Source organism: Trichechus manatus, unplaced genomic scaffold, assembly GCF_000243295.1.
Source record: "Trichechus manatus latirostris isolate Lorelei unplaced genomic scaffold, TriManLat1.0 scaffold00029, whole genome shotgun sequence".
Taxonomy (NCBI): domain Eukaryota; kingdom Metazoa; phylum Chordata; class Mammalia; order Sirenia; family Trichechidae; genus Trichechus; species Trichechus manatus.
Genome location: NW_004443965.1, coordinates 6,164,828 through 6,186,413, shown reverse-complemented (window position 1 = coordinate 6,186,413; position 21,586 = coordinate 6,164,828). Strand labels below are relative to the sequence as shown.

Here is a 21,586-nt window from a genome sequence, read left to right as displayed (position 1 = left end):
TGAGACCAGTGGAGTATCTTAGATGGCCGCTCACAGGCTTTTAAGACCCCAGACGCTACTTATCAAGGTAAAATGTAGAACATTGTCTTTATAAACTGTGTTATGCCAATTGAGCTAGATGTTCATATCATCTATTTTCTATATCTTTATCTCTGTGAAGGAGACTCCTAAATTTTATCTTAGCTTCAACCTCTCTACTAAATTTCAGACCCACGGTATAAGGTCTAATGATTTGCATGTAAGTCTGTAGGTGGCATTCTGTACTGCAGGCAGCTGTTACCTTTTTTTTTTTTTTAATTAGAATTGTCATTCAGTGTGAAATATATTTACCATCTCCTGTCTATCATCTTTGACTCCTTTCCTTTCATTACCCTCTACAACTAGTCACAAGACTGTTGATTCTGCGCTAAAGTCTCTGTCTCATCTTACTCTTCATTCTATCCCCATTGCCACCATCCTAGTTCAGCCCCTCTTTAGCCCTTTGAGTGGACTTTTGTAGTAACTTCCTAACTGGTCTTCTGTCTTTATTTCCCTTTGATTTGTTCATCTCAGTTGGTGCTACCAGATTACTCTTGCCCTTAGCCTGTGTTTTCTATTCAAAGTCATTCAGTGATTTTCCATGGCCTGATGTATGATTTCTAACTTTTTTACCCTGCATTCAAATCTCTCCAAACTCTGGTTTCAACATACCCTTTCTAGACTTTTCTCATCTATATTAGGGATCAACAAACTTTCTGTTAAAGGGCTAGATAGACAATACGTAATGAATGGGCATGTCCATGTTCCAAAAAAGCTTTATAAAGACAGGTTGGGCATAGTTTGATAAACAGGCGCTAGTTTGTCGGCCTCTGATTTGCGTGAAACTGAGGCTCCAGACCCATTGTACTACTTACTGTTGGTTCCCTCATCAGATCTTGTACTTCACTGCCTCTGAACCTGTTGTTCTTAGCATTTCTCCTACACGGAATCTGTTTCCTCAGAGCTGTCTTTGCAAAGTCCTATTCAACTTTGTTCTCAGCCTTCAAGGCCCAGCTGTAGTGCAACTTTTTTTGTGACATTTCAGACCCTGAGTCAGAAACTAAATCTCATTTTTCTCATTTCTTACATGAGTATACTAATGTCTACTTCATGTTGTTAATAGTTTGAAACGAACTAAGGAGCCTAATAAAGTGCTTTGTTGAGTGGTAGGCATTGATTTAGTTATTCTCTTTTTCATGTATTTTTCTTACTTCATTTCCTCTGAATTCTTCAGACACCATCCCTGTACCTTTCATAAATGGCTTATTGTATTAACTTGCTATTTGTATATTTTTCTTGTCCTTCCAGTGAATTAATTGTAAGTTTCTTAAGCACTTACCATGAAATGTGCATGATACTTGTTGAATAGGCAAAAAATGACAATGACATCCCTGTTCCTCACCCACTTAAAAAAATATTGTTAATATCTACCGTTTGTCACTTGCTTTTGGAAGTCAATCAGTGTACATCTTTATAGTCCCCAAATGGAAACTTGCCTCTATGTAAAGAGATAAAACCTTGGTGATACCTTCCAGAGAGATTTTGTCATTTTCCTACCTTTCATTCTGTCCTTTTCAGGCTTTAATTACTGACCTAAACCCAGTCTTGGCTTTTCTTTTCTTTTTCCCCCTTTGTAACTTACAACTAGCTTGATAGGAAGGTAGGCCTTAATCATGAGTGGGGTAATTCCTTTCTTCCCCATGGGAAAGATAAATCTAACCATTGCTGTTGAGTTGATTCCAATTCATAGCGACCCTATAGGACAGAGTAGACCTGCCCCATAGGGTTTCCAGGGAGCGGCTGGGGGATTCAAACTGCCAACCTTTTGGTTAGACCTTTTGGTTAGCAGCCGTGACTCTTAACCCCTGCACCACAAAGGCTCCAGATAAATCTAACCTGTGAGTCAAAATTGAGTCGACAGCAGTGGGTTTGCTTTGGTTTTATCCTTAATTCAGATTCTATACAATGTCTTAATTTTAAATTCTTGGAGAATAGTATGCTCCTTTCACATATAGTAACAGAAATACGAACATATTCAACAGAGTTGGAAAAACGATTAAAGTTGGTACAGAGGACATTTTATGTTCACTGGCTGCTGAGTAGCCCAAGATAGATGGAACACCCTTTCAGACAGGAAAGTTAGAGTAGAATTAAGGAAACTGGATAATCTATAACCAGTTGACTCACCACAATAGAGAGACTTGCATTTTAACATTACCGGTTTTTTAAAATTCTCTCCATGTTGGTCTGTAAATGCTGCATTTAGATATGCTTCAAAAATTATTAAAGACACTTTACTTAACTCTGCAGAGAAAAAGATATGGAACATACTCTTCGAATCCCTGAAGTTGGTGTCAGTAAGGTAAGCTCTTTGATTTTTTCATTAAGCCCCCCAGATTCAATTTTTTAAATCATCTTTACAGCAGAAAGCTTAGAGCTTTTCCCTCCTCATTTAATAGGATTGTTACCATTTAATATAGTAATGGCAATGAAAGCAATGCAAATTTGTTTATTCCAGTGCTTGAGAAAATAAAAATTTTTAATTATGTTCATTTTTTAACAGTCTGAAGCAGAAGTAGAAAATGCAGATTTAATTCATCTAAGTATCAGAGTAGTGACCATTTAACAAATATTAAGTGAAATAAATATGCTAGGTATTGTAGCATTTCAAAAATGAATCAGACCTAGATTCAAGCTATCAGTTGACTAAATTAGTAGATGGTTACTTTGAGCCCAGAGTATAATCCAAGCATAATCTATCCTCTACTACGTAAGGCTCTTGTCTACAGCTTTTCCTAGTTGAGCTGCTAATGGTTTCAGGAAAGAGAACAGTTTTCAAAACAATAAGAACAGAGTTGCAACTTAAGTTAAAATTAGAAGAAAACAGAAGGTTTAGCTACTGAGGCTCTTTGTACTTCATATTTCTCTTTTTTCTCTACTACATACATACTCTGTGCAGGGCTTTGAACCAGTTTGTCTGGTTTGAACCCCTGCTGAGAATTTGCATTTCTAACAAATTCACAGGCCATGCTAATGCTGCTGGTTAGGAACCAATTTTGAGAACCACTAGTAGAGCAGTGGTTTCAGAATGTATATATAAGAATCACCTGGGGATCTTGGCGAACTGTAGATTGATTCAGTATATATGGTGGTGGAAATGTAAATTCTCAGCAGGGGTTCAAACCTGAATGAACTGCTTCGAAGCCCTGATTCTGTGGTTTTCTCCCTCCTTTCTTATCTGTTTCATTTTTTGTTTCTAGTCTTTTGTCCTTTCATCTTCCCCATTTTGCTCCCATTTAATGGAGTATAACATGAAGTATACTCATGAGTATATTCATGACTATATTTAATATGATTCTTATCTTTTTGGGGTAGAATTTGTTTCCCATTATTAGTTTGAAAGTCTAGTTACTTTCACTTTTATTTTTCCACACTCATTTAAAGAGGAGGAAATTCCTATAATCTTAACTCTAAACAAATTATAGAAGAGGAAATTAAATGGCCGGTAATATAAGAAAAGGTTGTTGTCTCTGTAGTAATCGGGAAATGCAAATTAAAATTACAATGATGAAATTTCATTTCACATCAGTTAGACTGGTAAAAATGAAAAATTTGACAACAACAAGTATTGGTTAAGAATTCAAAGAACAACAAGAATTCTTTTAGACTGCTGGTGGGAATATAAATTGGGAATTGGGAATGTACACCCACTTTGGAAAGTTAATGTGGCTGTATCTAGTAAAGTTTAAGATTTGTATATACCAGGACTTATTGTTTTCATTCCTAAGATTATACTCCAGAGGAACACTTAGGTCTTACACAGGGCGATGGCATGTACAAGAATGTTTGTAACAACATTAAAAAAAATTTTTTTGAAATAATAAAACCTTGGAAAAAGTCTAAATGTTATCATCAGAAGAATGGTGGTGGTGGTGTTAGGTGCCATTGAGTCGTTTCAGACTCATAGCGACCCTATGTACAACAAAACAAAACACTGCTCGGTCCTGCGCCACCCTCACAATTGTTGCTATGTTTGAGCCCATTGTTGCAGCCAGTGTGTCAGTCCATTGCGTTGAGGGTCTTCCTTTTTTTTTGATGTCCCTCTACCAAGCATGATGTCCTCCAGGGGCTGGTTCTTTCTGATAACGTGTCCCAGTTACATGAGATGAAGTCACACTATCCCAATTCTAAGGAGCATTCTGGCTGGAAATCTTCCAAGACAGATTTGTTTGTTCTTCTGGCAGTCCCTTGGGTCAGGTGCATCTTAGTCCTCAAGGTACATCTTTACTTTTTACCACTCTAAAAAGGTATTTTGCAGTAGATGTGTCCAGTACAATACGTCATTTGATTTCTTGAGTGCTGTTTCCATGAGTGTTGATTGTGGATCCAAGTAAAATGAAATCCTTGAAAACGTCAATATTTTCTCCATTTTTCATGATGTTGTTTATTGGTCCAGTTGTGAAGATTTTTGTTTTCTTTATGTTGAGGTATAATCCATACTGAAGGCTGTAATCTTTGATCATCATCAGTAAGTGCTTCTAGTCCTCTTCACTTTCAGCAAGCACGGTGGTGTTATCTGCATATCGCAGGTTGTTAATGAGTCTTCCTCCAATCCTGATGCCCCCGTTCTTCTTCATATAGTCCAGCTTCTTGGATTATTAGCTCATCGTACAGATTGAATAAATATGGTGAAAGGATATGAGCCTGATGCACACCTTGCCTGATTTTAAACCACGCAGTATCCCCTTGTTCTCTTCGAACAACTGCCTCTTGGTGTGTTTACAGGTTCCACATGAGCACAATTAAGTGTTCTGAAATTCCCATTCTTCACAGTGTTATCCATAATTTGTTACGATCCACACAGTCGAATGCCTTTGCATAGTCAGTAGAACCCAGGCAAACATCCTTCTGGTATTGTCTGCTTTTCAGCCAAGATCCATCTGACATCAGCAGTGGTATCCCTTGTTCCACATCCTCTTCTGAATCTGGCTTGAATTTCTGGCAGTTCCCTGTCACTTTACTGCTGCAAATTGCTTTAGAATGATCTTCAGCAAAATTTTACTTATATGTGATGTTGATGATATTGTTCGATAATTTCTGCATTCTGTTGGATCGCCTTTCTTTGGAATGGGCACAAATATGGATCTCTTCCTGTCAGTTGGCCATATATAAGATCTTGAAAATCTTCCAAATTTCTTAGCATAGATGAGTGCTTCCAGCATTGCATCTGTTTGTTGAAACATCTATCTTAGTCATCTAGTGCTGCTATAACAGAAATACCACAAGTGGATGGTTTTAACAAAGAGAAATTTATTTTTTCATAGTAAAGTAGGCTAAAAGCCCAAATTCAGGGTGTCAGCTCCAGGGGAAGGCTTTCTCTCTCTCGGCCTTCTCATCAGTGTTCCCCTGGACTAGGAGCGTCTCTGCACAGGGACCCCGGTCCAAAGGACGCACTCTGCTCCCAGCACTGCTTTCTTGATGGTATGAGGTCCCCCTGTCTCACTGCTCACTTCTGTCTTTTATATCTCAAGAGATTGCCTCAGGACACAATCCAGTCTTGTAGATCAGGTCCTGCCTTACTAACACAACTGTCACCCATCCTCCCTCATTAACATCATAGAGGCAGGTTTACAACATACAGGAAAATCACACAGTACCAGGAATCATGGCCTAGCCAAATTGATACACACATTTTTGGGGGGACAGAATTCAAACGATGACAAACATCTCAACTAGTATTCCGTCAATTCTTGGAGTCTTGTTTTTCACCAGTGCCTTCAGTTCAGCTTGGACTTTTTCCTTCAGTGCCATCGGTTCTTGATCATATGCTGCCTACTGAAGTGGCTGAACATCGACCAGTTCTTTTCAGTACAGTGACACTATTTTTTCCATCTTTTAATGCTTCGTGCATCATTCAATAATTTGCACATAGAATCTTTCAGTATTGCAACTGGAGGCTTGAATTTTTTCTTCAGTTCTTTCAGCTAGAGAAATGCTGAGCATGTTCTTCCCTTTTGGTTTTCTAACTCCAGGTCTTTGCGCATTTTATTGTAATACTTTATCTTCTCGAGCTGCCATTTGAAATCTTTTGTTCAGCTCTTTTACTTCATCATTTCTTCCATTTGTTTTAACTAATGTATGTTCAAGAGCAAGTTTCATAGTCTCTTCTGACATCAGTTTTGGTCTTTTCTTTCTTTCCTGTCTTTTTAATGACCTTTTGCTTTCTTCACATGTGATTTGTTTGGTGTCATTCTGCAGCTGGTCTGATCTTCAGTCATTAGTGTTCAGTGCATCAGATCTTTTCTTGAGATGGTCTATAAATTCAGGTGAGATACACTCAGAATTTTACTTTGGCTCTTGTGGACTTGTTTTAATTTTCTTTCTGCTTCAACTTGAACCCCTGGTCCTGTTCTGACTGATGATATTGAGCTTCTCCATCGTCTCTTTGCACAGATGTAGTCGATTTGATTCCTGTGTATTCCATCTGGTGATTTCCACATGTATAGTCGCTGTTTATGTTGTTGAAAAAAGGTATTTGCAATGAAGAAGTCATTGGCCTTGCAACTGTCATGCAGTCTCAAGCGTCCTTTCTAGCACCAAGGCCATATTTTCTAACTACTGATCCTATTCTTTGTTTCCAGCTTTGCATTCCAAATTCACCAGTAATTATCAGTGTATCTTGATTGCATGTTTGATCAATTTCAGACTGCAGAAGTTGGAAAAAATCTTCATTTTCTTCATCTTTGGTGTTAGTGGTTGGTGGGTAAATTTGAATAATCGTCATATGAACTGGTCTTCTTTGTAGACATATGGGTATTCTATCACTGGCAGCGTTGTGTACTTCATGATAGATCTTGAAATGTTCTTTTTGGCAATGAATGTGATGCTGTTCCTCTTCAATTTTCATTCCCGGCATAGTAGACCATATTTTCCAATTCAGAATGGCTACTATTAGTCCATTTCAGCTCACTAATGCCCAGGATATCTATGTTCAAGCATTCCATTTCATTTTTGACAACTTCCAATTTTCCTAGATTCATACTTTGTACATTCCACATTCTGATTATTAATGGGTGTTTCTTCTGTTTGTTCTCATTTTGAGTCATGCCACATCAGCAAATGAAGGTCCTGAAAGCTTGACTCCATCCCCGTCATTAAGGTTGAGTCTGCTTTGAGTGCCTTCAAACCTGAGGGGCGCATCTTCTGGCACTGTACCAGACAGTGTTCTGCTGCTATTCATAGTTTTCACTGGCCATTTTTTTTTAGAAGTAGATCACCAGGCCCGTCTTTCTTAGTCTGGAAGCTCTGCTGAAACCTGTCCTCCACCATGGGTGACCCTGATGGTATTTGAAATACTGGTGGCATACCATCAAGCATCACAGTAACACGCAAGCCACCATAGTACGACAAGCAAAATTAGTTCAGAAAAGTAGATTCAGTTCGGATGAATAGATTGTGATATATCCATACAATGGATTACCATTTAGCAAAATGAACAAACTACAGCTGTGCAGAATTACTGGGTGAACCTCACAACATAATGTAAAGTCAAAGTAAAAGGAATATATCTACAGTGGCATACATTTGTCAAAACTCATCAAACCATACATTTAAGATTTATGATTTTCACTGTTTATAACTTAGATCTCAATCAAAAATTCATACAGTATGATGCCAGTTTACATCATATGTAAAACCACATGTCTAGTCACCGTTTATGTTGTTGAAAAAATGTATTTGCAATGAATATGTCATTGATCTCGTGGCAAAAGTATAAAGACGTGACCTATGATTAAATAAACACCAAATTTAGCAAACTGATTAACCTCTGAAAAGAAAGGGAAGGGAATGGATCAGAAAGAGGTACAAGTCAATGGAAGTAATTTTTCTTTTAAATATCTGAGACAAATATAGCAAAATTAGTTAATGCTGGCTCTTGGGTTCATAGGGGTTCAGTGTACTCACTATATTCTTTTGTGTGTTTGAAACATTTTATAAGTTTGTTAAAATTTTTATAACTGCTTTAGTGACATATAATTCACATACTTACGCAATTTGCTTATTTAAAATGTCTAATTGAAAGGTGTTTAGTATTTTCACAGAGTTGTGCAACCATCACCCCAATCAATTTTAGAACATTTTGATCATCCCAAAAAGAAACCGTGTATCCATTAGTGGGATTTCTTATTTCTTCCCAACCCCCACAGCCCTAGGCAACCACATCTACTTTTTATCGCTATGGATTTGCTATTCTGGACATTTCATAGAAATGGAATCTGTTAATATGTATGATTATGTATGAAGACTTTGTAACTGACTTCTTTCACTTCATGTGTTTTTAAGATTCGTCCATGTCATAGCATGTATCAGCACTTCATTCCTTTTATTGCCAAGTGATGTTCCATTATATGGATAGGCCACATTTTGTTAATCATCAATTGACAGGCATTTGTGTTGTTTCCACTTTTTGGCTAGTATGCGTAATACTGCTATGAATGTTTGTATACAAGTTTTTATGTGGACATATGTCTTTATTTCTCTTGAGTATATACCTAGGAGTGGAATTGCTATGGTAACTATGGTTTTTCTAGTTTCCAAAGTGGCTGTACCATTTTACATTCCTACCAGCAGTGTATTGTTTATGAAATTTTAAAATATTTCTGTGGCTCTTTATTCAGTTAAATGTGTATTGATTACACACCCCAGTATATGAAGACCTGTATTATGTACTGTGTGATAAGCATGTGAGATATTCACATACGAAATGACATCTTGTAATGTAAGTGTTATAATAATATAAATAAAATGTGGAACATAAGGAAAGAGTGATTTGTCCTGACTACTGAAGATCTATAAAAACTTCTCTGAGAAGTTGGCCTTGCAAATTTCAAGTCATCTTTTGTATTAAGAAGAATTTTTAATGATATGGGAAAATATATTAGGTGAAAAAACCCTTCAAATTGTATATACAGTATAATCACAGCTATATTAAAGAAGTAGACGTAGAACATATACTAAATTATTAATGGTAGTTATAGGTAGAGTTATAGGTGACTTTTTTCTTTTGTGTTCTGTAGCCTCCACATTTCTACCCACAGCATATATATTTTTATATTCAGGGAAAAATACATTAAAAGTAATAAAAGTTAAATTATCAGAGATTAAAGCCCACAGTATATTAGAGAAGTTAGACATGGTTAAAGAAAAGTATAATACTTTATAATTACTTGCTTCTTTTTTCTAAGTTTCATGCAGAAATTCATTTTGACCATGACTTACAAAGTTATGTCCTTGTGGATCAAGGAAGTCAAAATGGCACAATTGTTAATGGAAAACAGATTCTTCAGGTGAATATGTATATATATATATATATATAATCTGTGCATTTTTTAAAACTGAATTGAAATGTTTTATTTTTTTGAAGTCCATAGGTATTATAGATATCATTTAGTTGGGATCAAGAGTTCAAGCCCAGATGTGTTACTTGGAAGGGAAGTCCCAGAAAGGGAGACTTTGCTGTTGAGTTTCGACTTCTAATTATAGATCTATATCTTGTTTTTAGATATCAGTGCATTTCAGAGGTATTCAGAGTTAATGTTCCTACAGCAACAATGAGGCCCTCCTTTTTAAAATTGTTTTAATGGGAATGTGAGATAAGTTGGAAACTCCTTGAAGGCATTGCTGTGTCTCTAGTTAATTCTACCATTAATAGCATGTAGCAAAATGCTTGGCACTTAATGAGAAAATACATGGAAGGGAGGGAGGCTTTATTCTTATTAGAATCAACAACCAAACAAAACTAAATTATCAGAGAAAAGAAGAGGAAAAGAGGGAGATAAGATGTACTTAGTAGCCTCTTAACACTTTAACTTTTTAAATATGCGTATTACTTGTTTTGGTAATAGATTATTTGAAGTCTTCGGTTGGTATTTCTGGTAGCATTGGGCCTGGAGATAGGGAAATGGGTGGATTTGATAAGATAAAAATTGTAAGATGCTCAGTTTAGCTATGTTCTTTAATAGTAAAACATTTTTTATGGGTCATCTGTGAAGTTGTAGAAGTATATGCGTATGTGTGCAGTGTGGGTCCATCACTGAAAACCATTTCAAATATATTTTTTATTATAACCAGACATGACTTAACAATGAACATGAAACGACTATGTACCTATCTTGTAATTTTCTTCTCTCTAGCCTAAAACTAAATGTGACCCATATGTACTTGAACATGGAGATGAAGTAAAAATTGGAGAGACTGTGTTGTCCTTTCACATTCACCCTGGCAGTGATACCTGTGATGGCTGTGAACCAGGGCAGGTTAGAGCTCATCTTCGCCTTGATAAGAAAGATGAATCTTTTGGTATGTGCAACATTATTATATGTGGATATGATACCTTTTTTCTTTAATTCACCCAAGTATTATAAAACAGTCAGCCACTGGCTTCATATCTAATCAAAATAATACTATACACTCACTCCTCACTTACTGACATGGTTAGGTTCCAAAGACCAGGTTGTTGTGTGAAAACGGAGGATGATGCATCATTATATAACTTCCAGATTACATCATTGCATAACTGCCAAATTACATCATTATATAACTGCCAAATAACTGAGAATCATGGCCCAGCCAAGCTGACACATAATCTTAACCATCACAGCCAGCATTACTCTCACCTTGCACCTCAGCGTTCGTTACTGCTAGACATACGTCGTTAATGCACAAAATAGTCAGATAGCAGAGTTTTTTTTACTATTGTTGTAAATGTGAAATGCCAGATAACAAGATGGTCAGTAAGTAAGGAGTAGGTATATAGAGATATATTTATACAAAGCTGTCAGCCTGTATCTAATTGATATGATACTCTATTGAGATACGTTTATATTTCAGTGAATATATCATATGAGACTAATTAACAAATGGCATGCATTTGGAATTGGAGACCTAAGCTAGTAGATTGTGATTTTACAGTGAAACTTGTGAGAGCTGGGACTCGACTGGACTGACTTGTTTTCCTGGATGTCGCAAGTTTTCTGCCTTTGACAGGGTGCAGTCTTATCATTTCTCTGTCGTTTTTAGTGGAAAGTAGTTAAGTTTGCCTTCTCTGTCGGGTTTCCACCTTACACAGGTTTTGGCTTTCACAGGTTTTACTGTAGTTAATTTTTCTATATAATAATTTAGCTATGTGATATTAGTGCATTAGGTTACATTCTGAGATACTCATAGCTCTGTTTTTTGCTAACCAGTTTAGTAGCTTTTGAAGCAACACTGCAATGGTAGTAAATAGCCTTCAAAAGAATAATTGTGACATAATTGTAATAAAGATTGGCTTCCTTTTAATACCTGTTTACTAATAGGAAAAAAATCATCCACAGTTAAACTCTGTAATATAATATTTACATCGAAAATAATAGGCCAGGACATTAAGGGTTATTGGTTGATATGTTTGCTGTCCTATTTATAGTTCATGTTGCTGTGTTGTCTGTATATGCCATTATTTACTACAGTAAAGTAATATTATAGGTATTGCTTTCAATCCGCCCGTCTAAGTCTCCTAAAATTTAAATAGATGTTTTGAACTAGTAAGAGGTAGTGTTTTTTCCCACAATTTTCCCCCAGATAACAAGTATATGCATTCATTGTTTACGTTTTGTTTTCTAATATTAGATTATGAAAGTGGGTATAGCATATTAGAATAACGTGAATCTTGTATTCTGTGATTTTTTTTTTCTTTCACGTACATATATTCCCTTGGAAGTGCATCTGGGATTCTGTTACAGTAATAATATTGGGAAATTGAGATGTTTAGTGTTCATCTTAGTATCTGTACTATAGTTTTCTTACAATCCATTAGATTGTGGATTTGGCTTACTTTCCAAGTAGGTTTAGTGACCAGAAATGCTGAAAGGACATCATCACAACACAAAATCCTTTTATATTATTGTTTATTTGAACTTTGGGTAATCTGCAGATGGGTTACTAATACTATTAGTTATTTTTTTATTAAAAAACATTAGTATTAATTTTCTGCAAAATCTTACCAGCTTAGTGTGTGTTTTAAACCAAGTCGCTTTTTTTCTTTTAGCTGGTCCAGCACTAAGTAAGGAGGAAAAAGAGTTGGAAAGAAGAAAAGAATTAAAGAAAATACGAGTAAAATATGGTTTACAGGTAAGGGTGTTAAATATTGTTTTATGTGTTAAACTGTACATCTGGTTTTGAGTAAAAATGCCTTCAGATAGGCCAAGTCTATTTTATATATAAAAAAGAGAGAGTTACTTAGTATAATTTTGAAATTTATATAATTTCTATTAGTTGTTTACTGTTCTGGTATTTGTAACCTTATAGCTAATGAGATTGGAGTAGAAAAATTATAATTTTTAATACCCTACATTTGAATAGCCACTTTTGGCTTTCAAAAACTTGCATTAAAACGATACTGTTGAAGAACATAGTTGGAGGACTAATGCTACCTGATTTCAAGACTAATTATAAAGCTACCGTAATTAAGACAGTGTAGTATTGGCATAAAGATAGGTGTATAGATCAGTGGAAGAGAATATTGAGTCCAGAAATAGAGCCATATGTATATGAGCAACTGATTTCGACAAAGGTACAAAGGCAGTTTGGTGAAGGATGGTCTTTTTCAACAAATGGTCTTGGACAGTTGGATATCCATGAGCAAAATAGAACAAGAACTTTGATCCACACCTTGTAATATATACAAAACTGAACTCAAAATGGATCATAGAGGTAAATATAAAACCTCAAATGTCTAGAAGCAAATCTTTTTTTTAAAAGAAGGTTAGGCAAAAATTTTTTTTTTTTGGTGGAAAAATACATATAACATCAAGTTTGCCATTTTAACTATTTTTAAGTGTACAGTTCAGTGGCATTAATTATAGTGTTGTGCAGTCATCACCACTGTCTACTTCCAAAACCCTTTCATCATGACAGACAGAAACTCTGTGCCTGTTAAGTGGTAGCTACCCATCCTCCCTACCTCCAGTCTCTGGTAACTTCTTATCTACTTTGTCTATGAATTTGCCTATTCTAGGTATTACATATAAGTGGAATCATACACTGTTTATTTGCCCTTTTGTGTCAACTTACTTCACTTAGCATGTTTTCAAGGTTCATCCATATTGTAGCATGTATCAGAACTTCATTCCTTTTTATGGCTGAATAATATTCCATTCTACGTATATATCACATTTTGTTTACCCATTCATCTGTTAATGGATGCTTAGCTTGTTTCCATCTTTTGGCTGTTGTAAATAACACTACTATGAACATTCCGGTACAGGTGTTTGAGTCCCTGTTTTCAGTTCTTTTGGGTATATACCTAGAGTGAAAGTGTTGGGTCATATGGTAATGCTAGGTTTAACTTTTTGAGGAGCAAGGCAAACACATATCTAACACCAAAAGCATATTCACAAAAGAGCAAATTGATAAACTGGACTTCATTAAAATTAAAAACTTCTGATCTCCTTGAGTTGGCACGTTTTGTTATGTATATTTTCACCACAATAAAGAACAAACTTTCAATCTTCCAAACACACTGTTAAGAGGATGAAAAGATAAGCCACAGACTGGAAAAAAACACTTTTAAGTCATATATTTGATAAAGGGCTTATATCTAGAACATATAAAGACTCTCAAAAATCATAAGAAAACAAACAACCCACTTTAAAAAATGGGCAAAAGGTTTGAATAGACTCTTCACCAAAGAAGATATACAGATGGAAAATAAACACATGAAAAGATGTTCAGTATCATTAGCCATTAGGGAAATGCAAATTCAAACCGCAGTGAGATACCACTACGTATTTATTAGAATGTCTAAAATTAAAAAGATTGACCAAACCAATTGTGATGAAGATGTAGAGAAATTGGAACTTATACACTGCTGTTGGAAATGTAAAATGGTCGAATCATTTTGGAAAACAGTTTACCAGTTTCTTACTTAACAAATGAAACATACATCGGCCATATAGTTAACAACCATTCCACTCCAAGTTATTTACCCAAGAAAAATGAAAACATGTTCATAGCAGCTTTTTCTGTGATAGCCAAATGCTGATAAAAGCTCCGATGTTTATCATGAATGGGTAAACTATTGTGTATCCATATGGTGGAATACTGTTCAGCAATAAAACTACATGAACTATTGATACAGGCTACAACTTGGCTAAGTGTCAAAATAATTATGTTCTGTGAATAAAAGAAAAAAAACTAAAAGAGTACATACTGTATACTCCATTTGTATAAAATTCTATGAAAATAAACTAATACATAGTTACAGAAAGATCAGTAGTTGCCTGGACGCAGTCCAGAGACATGGATTGCAAAGAGGAACAAGGAAACTTTTGGGAAATATGGATATGTTTACTATCTTGATTTTGTGGTGATGATTTCATAGGTATATAGACAGTTTTGAGATGTGTAATTGTATACTTTAAATGCGTGTAGCTTATTGTCTGTCAAGTATACCTCAATAAAGCTGTAAAAAAAAAAAAAAGTTACCATTGGGAGTAGATAGAGGAGGTAATTAGTATTTCCAGTTTACATTTGAGCAGCTAAATTTCAGGTTCACCTCACTACTAAATGACAAAGCTAAATATAGAATCTAGGTCTTAAGTGTTACTTGTCCAATGCCTTTTCCACTTTATGAAGATGAGGGAAAAGATGCTACTAAATAACATTTTTCTGCAAAGTAGTACTTTTCATTGTTACTGTTGTAATAAGAGAAAGAAAATAATAGGAAAAATGTCTACATGAGCCAATTTGGAAGGAAAATACAAGATATGTAAGGAGATGATAAAATGTTTTCTCAAAAATTTTAACAAAACTTTTGGGTAACTTTTAGGGGGAAAAAGCCATCAGGGTTCTATATTTTTCTTCCCTGTTTAAAAGTATTAAGTAAAAACTTACGTAGTACTTTCCTTAAATTGCTCTACCAGTCCTTGGCATCTGTCTGGATGAATATTGTACATACTTTTTATATAAAGATCAAGTAATAGCAAAGAGGAAGGGAAGCCTTCTCTGAAGCCCCCAGCTGAATTGACTCCCTCTTTTTTGTGCTAAGAAGCCCTGGTGGCACAGTAATTAAAGCACTTGGCTGCTAACTGAAAGGTCAGCAGTTCAAACCCAGCAGCCACTCCGAGGGAGAAAGATGAGGCAGTCTGCATCTGTAAAGATTTACAGCCTTGGAAACCCTATGGGGCAGTTCTGTTCTGTCTTATAGGGTCGCTGTGAGTCAGAATCGACTCTAAGGCAACGGGTTTGGTTTGATTGGTTTCTTTTGTGCCACTGCCACACCTTGAGTATGTCCTTATTGTTGAATCATTCATACTGTATCATGTCAAAGATTGTGTGTGTGTTTCCTCCTGAGATGATAAATTTCTTTGCATTCCAACACCTGGCATGAAGCTTAACACACTCTTGGTAAATATTTGTTGAGTGACCAATTATGTAAATGAAGCTGTATTGAAGCAGAAACGTTAGGATCATTGCCAGGACTTTTTTTTTCCTTGTTGTTAAAGACTTTCTACATTTTTCCCTCCAAAAAGCAGTATCAAACTACTTTAGGTCCTTTGGAACTTTCAGTTTCTTAGAGAAAAAGTGAAGTGGATGTTTTTTCAACCCTAGGGGTTTTACATATTTTTTTGAATACTGATAGTTTATATGAGAAAATGAGTACACAGCATTAAGTCAAAATATACTAAATTTTCACCATATTTTCTGTTTACAGTTAATATTTATGTTGTGATACAACTTGAAATAATAACATTTTAAAAGATACAGAATAAAAATAGCACATTTAATAACATAAGTATTTTGTATTATGGCTTGTTTGAGTAAATTGTTTATAGAAGCCCCATTGAACCGTATTTGCTAATTATGGCAAACAGAAGTTACATTTTTATTCATCAGCTTTCTTTTCCTTGATGAATATTTTGTGTTTATAAAGAATACAGACTATGAAGATGAAAAGGCATTGAAGAATCCAAAATACAAAGATAGAGCTGGAAAACGTAGAGAACAGATTGGAAGTGAAGGAACTTTCCAAAGAGATGATGCTCCTGCATCTGTTCATTCGTAAGTATTAACTTACAATTGCTTGAAACATTGTGTATTCCATTGTGTATACACATTCATGAGGTAGTCTCTGATTTACAAGGCTGTATATTCTGATATGTAGCCTTTAAATGAATGGTTGAGAGTATGGAAACACTTAAGTTTATTTACACCTTCCTCTAATATCAGAATCCTACTATTCCCTAGAAAATTGGTGGGCATATGTGTGTGCACACTTACTTAAACACACATGTATGTATACCTAATGTTCTAATCACTCAGTTGAGCAAGTGTACATTTATATACTAGATTGTCTAGAAAGCTAGGCTAGTAAGAAATTGGTATGGACTGATAGTTTTTTATAATATTCAAATACTTTTGTTTTGCTGACCCTAAATACTGTTTTTCTCATTTATCTTTTTTGATTTAGTTCTTTTCTCTGGATAAGATAAAATAGTTAAACCAATAATGTGATCTTGAGGCCTGTTCAATGACCATATTTTTGCATTTAATCATACATTAGCTAATTTTTTTTTCTTTTTTAGAATGTTCATTCTGGATTCAATTAAAACTTAAATTTGTACAGAACAGATAACTGATTACAAAATTTTGATTAATTATCGTATGTCATTGATTTTAAGATACACTACATTTTTTTTAACATTTTAATGTCTCTGAAATTGATGGAGTTTTATAATTATAAATGCAGCAGTTTTTTCTTAGTGGTACGTAAAATAGTGCTGTATCTTACAATCAGTGGAGTCAGACTTGATGAAATATAGTAAGTTAAATACACTAAGCAACATGACTTTTTTAAAGTTTAATATTTTTTAAAATTCTTATTGGACAATGCGAAGATTTCTTATGAGTTAAATTAGGCAGAAATAAAAAAAATGAAAGACATTGGTCTGACATTTGGTTTACTGTTATTGAAGAACTAATTTAACAAATTTTGTAGAACTGGAAAGACAGTGATAAGATGTAAAATTAGAATACCCTTAAATTAGCAGAACTTAAAAACATAGGACAAAATGCAAATAGTGAATGAGAGTTTTTATTTTAACTTTTTTTTATGTTTAACTGGTGACACAAACAGTTAAGCACTTGGCTGCTAACTGAAAGGTTGGGGTTCAAACCCACCCAGTGCTCCTAGGAGAAAGACATGGTGATGTGCCTTCCGTAAAGATTACAGCCAAAAAAATCCTCTGGGGCAGTTCTGTTCTGTCACATGGAGTCACTATGAGTCATAATTGACAGCACCTAACATCAACATAACGTGTACAGAAAAATGCACAAATCATAAGTTTCCAGCTCAGTGATATATTAAAAAATTAAACATTGCAGAATAACCCCCTCAGTCAAGAAATAGAAAACTATCAGCACCAGAGAATCCTACTCTCCGTGTGCCCCCTGCTTGTCACTAACTGTCCCTCTGTCCTCCTCACAGGTAACCACTACCCTGACTTCAGTAGCAATAAATTAATTTCATTTATTTTTAAATTTTAAATAAATGGAATATTTGAGTGTTTATTTTGTATGTATATTCTTTTGGTCAACACTATTTTGTTAATAGTTTATTTTTATTGCTGTATAATATTCTGTTGTATGAATATATCACAGTTTATCCATTTTAGCATTGGTGGACATTTGGGTTGTTTCCATTTGGTGGCTATTGTTGTTATTGCTGCAAGAACATTCTTATACATACCTTTTGGTGCATATGTGCATGCTTTTCTGTTAGGTATATATGTAGGAGTGGAATAACATTTATGTATCTTCAACTTTATTAGGTAATGCCTAACAGTTTTCTAAAGTTGTTTTTAAATTTATTAATGTATTATAAATGTCTTCTAAATGGTCTTTTTTAATAAATCAACTATCATCTTAATTTTTCTTGAAGTGAAATTACTGATAGCAACAAAGGTCGGAAGATGTTGGAGAAGATGGGTTGGAAAAAAGGAGAGGGCCTAGGGAAGGATGGTGGAGGAATGAAAACTCCGGTAAGACTTCCATTTTTTTTCTCTCATTCATTTATTCTTACAGTAGATACTTACTGTGTACCTACTATGTGCCAGGCACTGTCTTAGATGCTAGGACTGTAGTAGCGAGCAAAAACAAACATGATTTACTACCTTCATGGAATTTACAATTACCAAATATATATATGTCCTTTGTTTTGTTTTGTTTTTAATGTTCTTAGAAAGTCTTTTTTTTTTAGAGCTTTTTTTCTATAACGAAGCTAGGATAAAACCCGTTGCTGTCAAGTCGATTCTGACTCATAGCAACCCTGTATGACAGTAGAACTGCCCCGTAGGGTTTCCAAGGAGCAGATGGTGGATTCAAACTGCCTACCTTTGATTAGCAGCCTGAGCTCTTAACCACTGCGCCACCGAGACTCTGAAGCTAGGATAATAAGGGCTATTTCCTGAGCCAAAAGTTTGTCTGTCTTAGTTGTTTCTAATGACTTCCTTACTATGCCTGATACTAAACATTGCGGGAACAATCACAGTGTTAATTTACAAACAGGCAGCTTCTGTTCTTAACTGGAGAATCTGTATTAGGTTCAAGAATCAGAGCATGTAACAAGCAATACGGAGAATAATGTCTGGAAAACAGTGTTGTAGCTGCCATGGCGTAGGTCTCCGACTCATGGCGACTCCACGCACAGAGACTTGAAATGCTTCCTAGTCCTGCACCATTCCCATAATGGGTTACAGTTTTGGCCATTGTGATCCATAGGTTTTCTTTGGCAGGCTTTTGGAAGTAGATCACCAGGTCTTTCTTTCTAGCCATGTCAGTCTGGAAGCTTTGTTGAAACCTGTTCAGCAGCATCATAGAAATGTAAGTCTCCACTGACAGGTGGTGGCTGCACATGAGGTGTATTCGTTGATAGTTGAACCTGGTTCTCCCACATGAAAGGCAAGAATTCTACCATTGAACCACCACTGCCCTGGAAAACAATATAGTGGTTTAATTCCACAGTCCCATGGTTAATAGTAGATCCAAATTTTCTTTCATAAAAACCTTTAAAAGTGATATGACTTAAAAACCTTTCTTCATAATTACTGTCTGCTTAAAGAAATAATGGATGAATTAGTGTTGGTAAAATGTCAGTTTTCTCATTTTCATTGAGGTACAATGGAAAGAATATGGGTTTTGTAGTCAGACCTATGTTAGAAATATACTCTATCACTCTCAGTGTGACTTTAGGCAATTTTGAACCTCCATTTTCTTATGCAAAATGGGGACAAAAAGAACTCTTTTTTCAGGGATGTCATGATTATAAAGCCCCTAGCAGCTTGGTGCCTAATATGCATTTTGCACTGAACAACTGGTAACTTTCAGTGTTCTCAAAATAATGAGAAGTCACCTCTTGATTGTGAAAACAATCATGTTCTCTTTATGATTCTTAATATTTAACCTACCTGTTCACTCACTTAAGTGAGGATAGAACAGCAGGTTTAAGTATGTCCATTGCCCTTACTTCTGGTTAAAGTGTGGTGACATGTTCTGTAGCATCTCAGTGAAATTTGGTGATTGCTATTTAAGGAGCCCTCTGTTTTTTGTAGAGTCAGCTATACTTATTGACAGGCAGGATAATGTAGAAAAATGAGTTTAAACGACATGTATGATGTGCCCTCCTGTATGTATTTGATGCATTTGACAGGTTTAGAGTGTTTTTTTTTTTTCCATCAATCTCTCATCAATAAAAGAATTATTGTTAAAAGTAGAACGCAGTAGATTTCAATGTGTTTAGACTCTGAAATATGTCTTCTGCTCAACTTTTGGTAACAGATTCAGCTTCAGCTCCGGCGAACACATGCAGGCTTGGGGACAGGGAAACCATCCTCAGTTGAAGATGTTCACCTTCTCCAAAACAAGAGCAAAAAGAACTGGGATAAAGCACGAGAGAGGTTTGCTGAAAACTTCCCGGAAACTAAACCTCAAAAAGATGCATCAGGATCTATGCCTTGGGTAAAAGGGAGTACAGAGTGAAGGTCAGAGAACAAAGTTCAGGCTTTTAAAAAGAGTTTGGAAACTTATTGCAGAACTTTCCCCCGCAAAAGTGTCAGTGGCACCAGAGAACTATGTCATAATTTACTCCCTCAGGACTCAAAAACGTGTAATAAAGTATGGTTTAGTTATGTTGGTAAACTTTGCAGCTTTTACAAACCATTTTTTAAACAAATAGTGACTGGATCAAGTTACGCTGTAGTGGACTAAAGTTCACAGGGCACGGGTGAGCTTATCAAACTGTGTTGTTTTATCTTGTCATTTACATTACCCATATAAGCAAATACCATAAAAGCAAAATCTATATAACCACTAATGGCATAAATGTACATTTGTCTTGTCTCCATATATTCGTTATTGTAAGATGCACAACAAAAACAAGAAACATGAGAAGTTCATAAAAAACAGTTTTAACCATGTGCATCTTTGTTTATTCCTTTAGAACCTAGATAAAAACGTTGAGAAAATATGGATAGTGGTGCATAAATTTCATGTATTCTTGAAATAACCTAAGTAATATCATTGAAGAGCTAAATGAACAGGTGACATGTAGAAAATTAGTCTTTTATTGTTTTCTTCTGTGAAGAATCTGTTAATTTGTACTATATCTTTTGGTTTGGTTTGTAGCTAATGAGATATTTAGAGATGAACAACTGAGTACAGTATTAAAATATTCAGTGTGCCAACATTTGTAGTTCTGATAAATCCTGTTGCTGGCAGTGGAGTTGTACCAGAGAAATCTGATTGCTAGTGCAACGGATTACCTAACCAGGGCCCCAAACTCAAGATATTTATTGCAAGTGTACTCAAATGCAATAAAACAATATAACATCAAAAAGAGTGATTCATTGAAGCAAGGATTTAAATACATTGGTCTGTTTTGAGCTTATGACCAGCTAGAATTTCTCTCTTTAAATTGGTAGAGCAGTGGCAAAAGGATAACTCCGATATTGGAGAACTGCAGTGCAGCTTTCTGGGTACAGGTGTCACTGCTCTGCCAGTTATCACTGTTCTCTTCCCTTGCTCAGCTTTCTCAGCTTTTTGCTGGTAACTAACACTGGAACTGTCCCTTTTCTGGCAGTGAATATAAGCTATAGCTCCCCCATCTATTATAAAGAAATATCTACAAAATTTTTAAAAAAGGAAAGGAAGATCCTGGAGAAAAAAAATTGTACAGTTGGGAAGATAATTCAGATAGAAAGACACTACCTTATGGGATTTCCAGCTAAAATTTAGAGTCTTTAGGAAGAAAGAGGAGTGGGGAACAAGAAAAGGTCCTTTTCTGTATTCTTCTGGATACCTACATACCCTAACACACACACACACACACACACACACACACACACTCACACACTCTCTCTCTCTCTCTCTCTCTCTCTCTGTCTCTCTCTCTCTCTGTCTCTCTCTCTGTCTCTCTCTCTGTCTCTCTCTCTCTGTGTCTCTCTCTCTGTCTCTCTCTGTCTCTCTCTCTCTCTGT

General features: G+C 35.5%; 1 protein-coding gene across 2 annotated transcripts in view; it reads left to right on the top strand.

The window, feature by feature from the left end:
- Window positions 1–21,251, top strand: part of AGGF1 (angiogenic factor with G-patch and FHA domains 1) — a 51,953-nt gene extending 30,702 nt beyond the window's left edge. The window contains exons 8-14 of one of the 2 annotated variants that reach the window (XM_004374478.2): window positions 2,329–2,380; window positions 9,264–9,365; window positions 10,212–10,377; window positions 12,104–12,186; window positions 15,989–16,116; window positions 17,996–18,095; window positions 19,891–21,251. In XM_004374478.2, the coding sequence (XP_004374535.1) occupies window positions 2,329–2,380; window positions 9,264–9,365; window positions 10,212–10,377; window positions 12,104–12,186; window positions 15,989–16,116; window positions 17,996–18,095; window positions 19,891–20,091 (832 nt within the window). In that variant the 3' untranslated portion in view covers window positions 20,092–21,251. The remainder of the gene's footprint in view (window positions 1–2,328; window positions 2,381–9,263; window positions 9,366–10,211; window positions 10,378–12,103; window positions 12,187–15,988; window positions 16,117–17,995; window positions 18,096–19,890) is intronic. The other variant, XM_023729489.1, reaches the window with a different exon arrangement.
- Window positions 21,252–21,586: the final 335 nt, after the last annotated feature.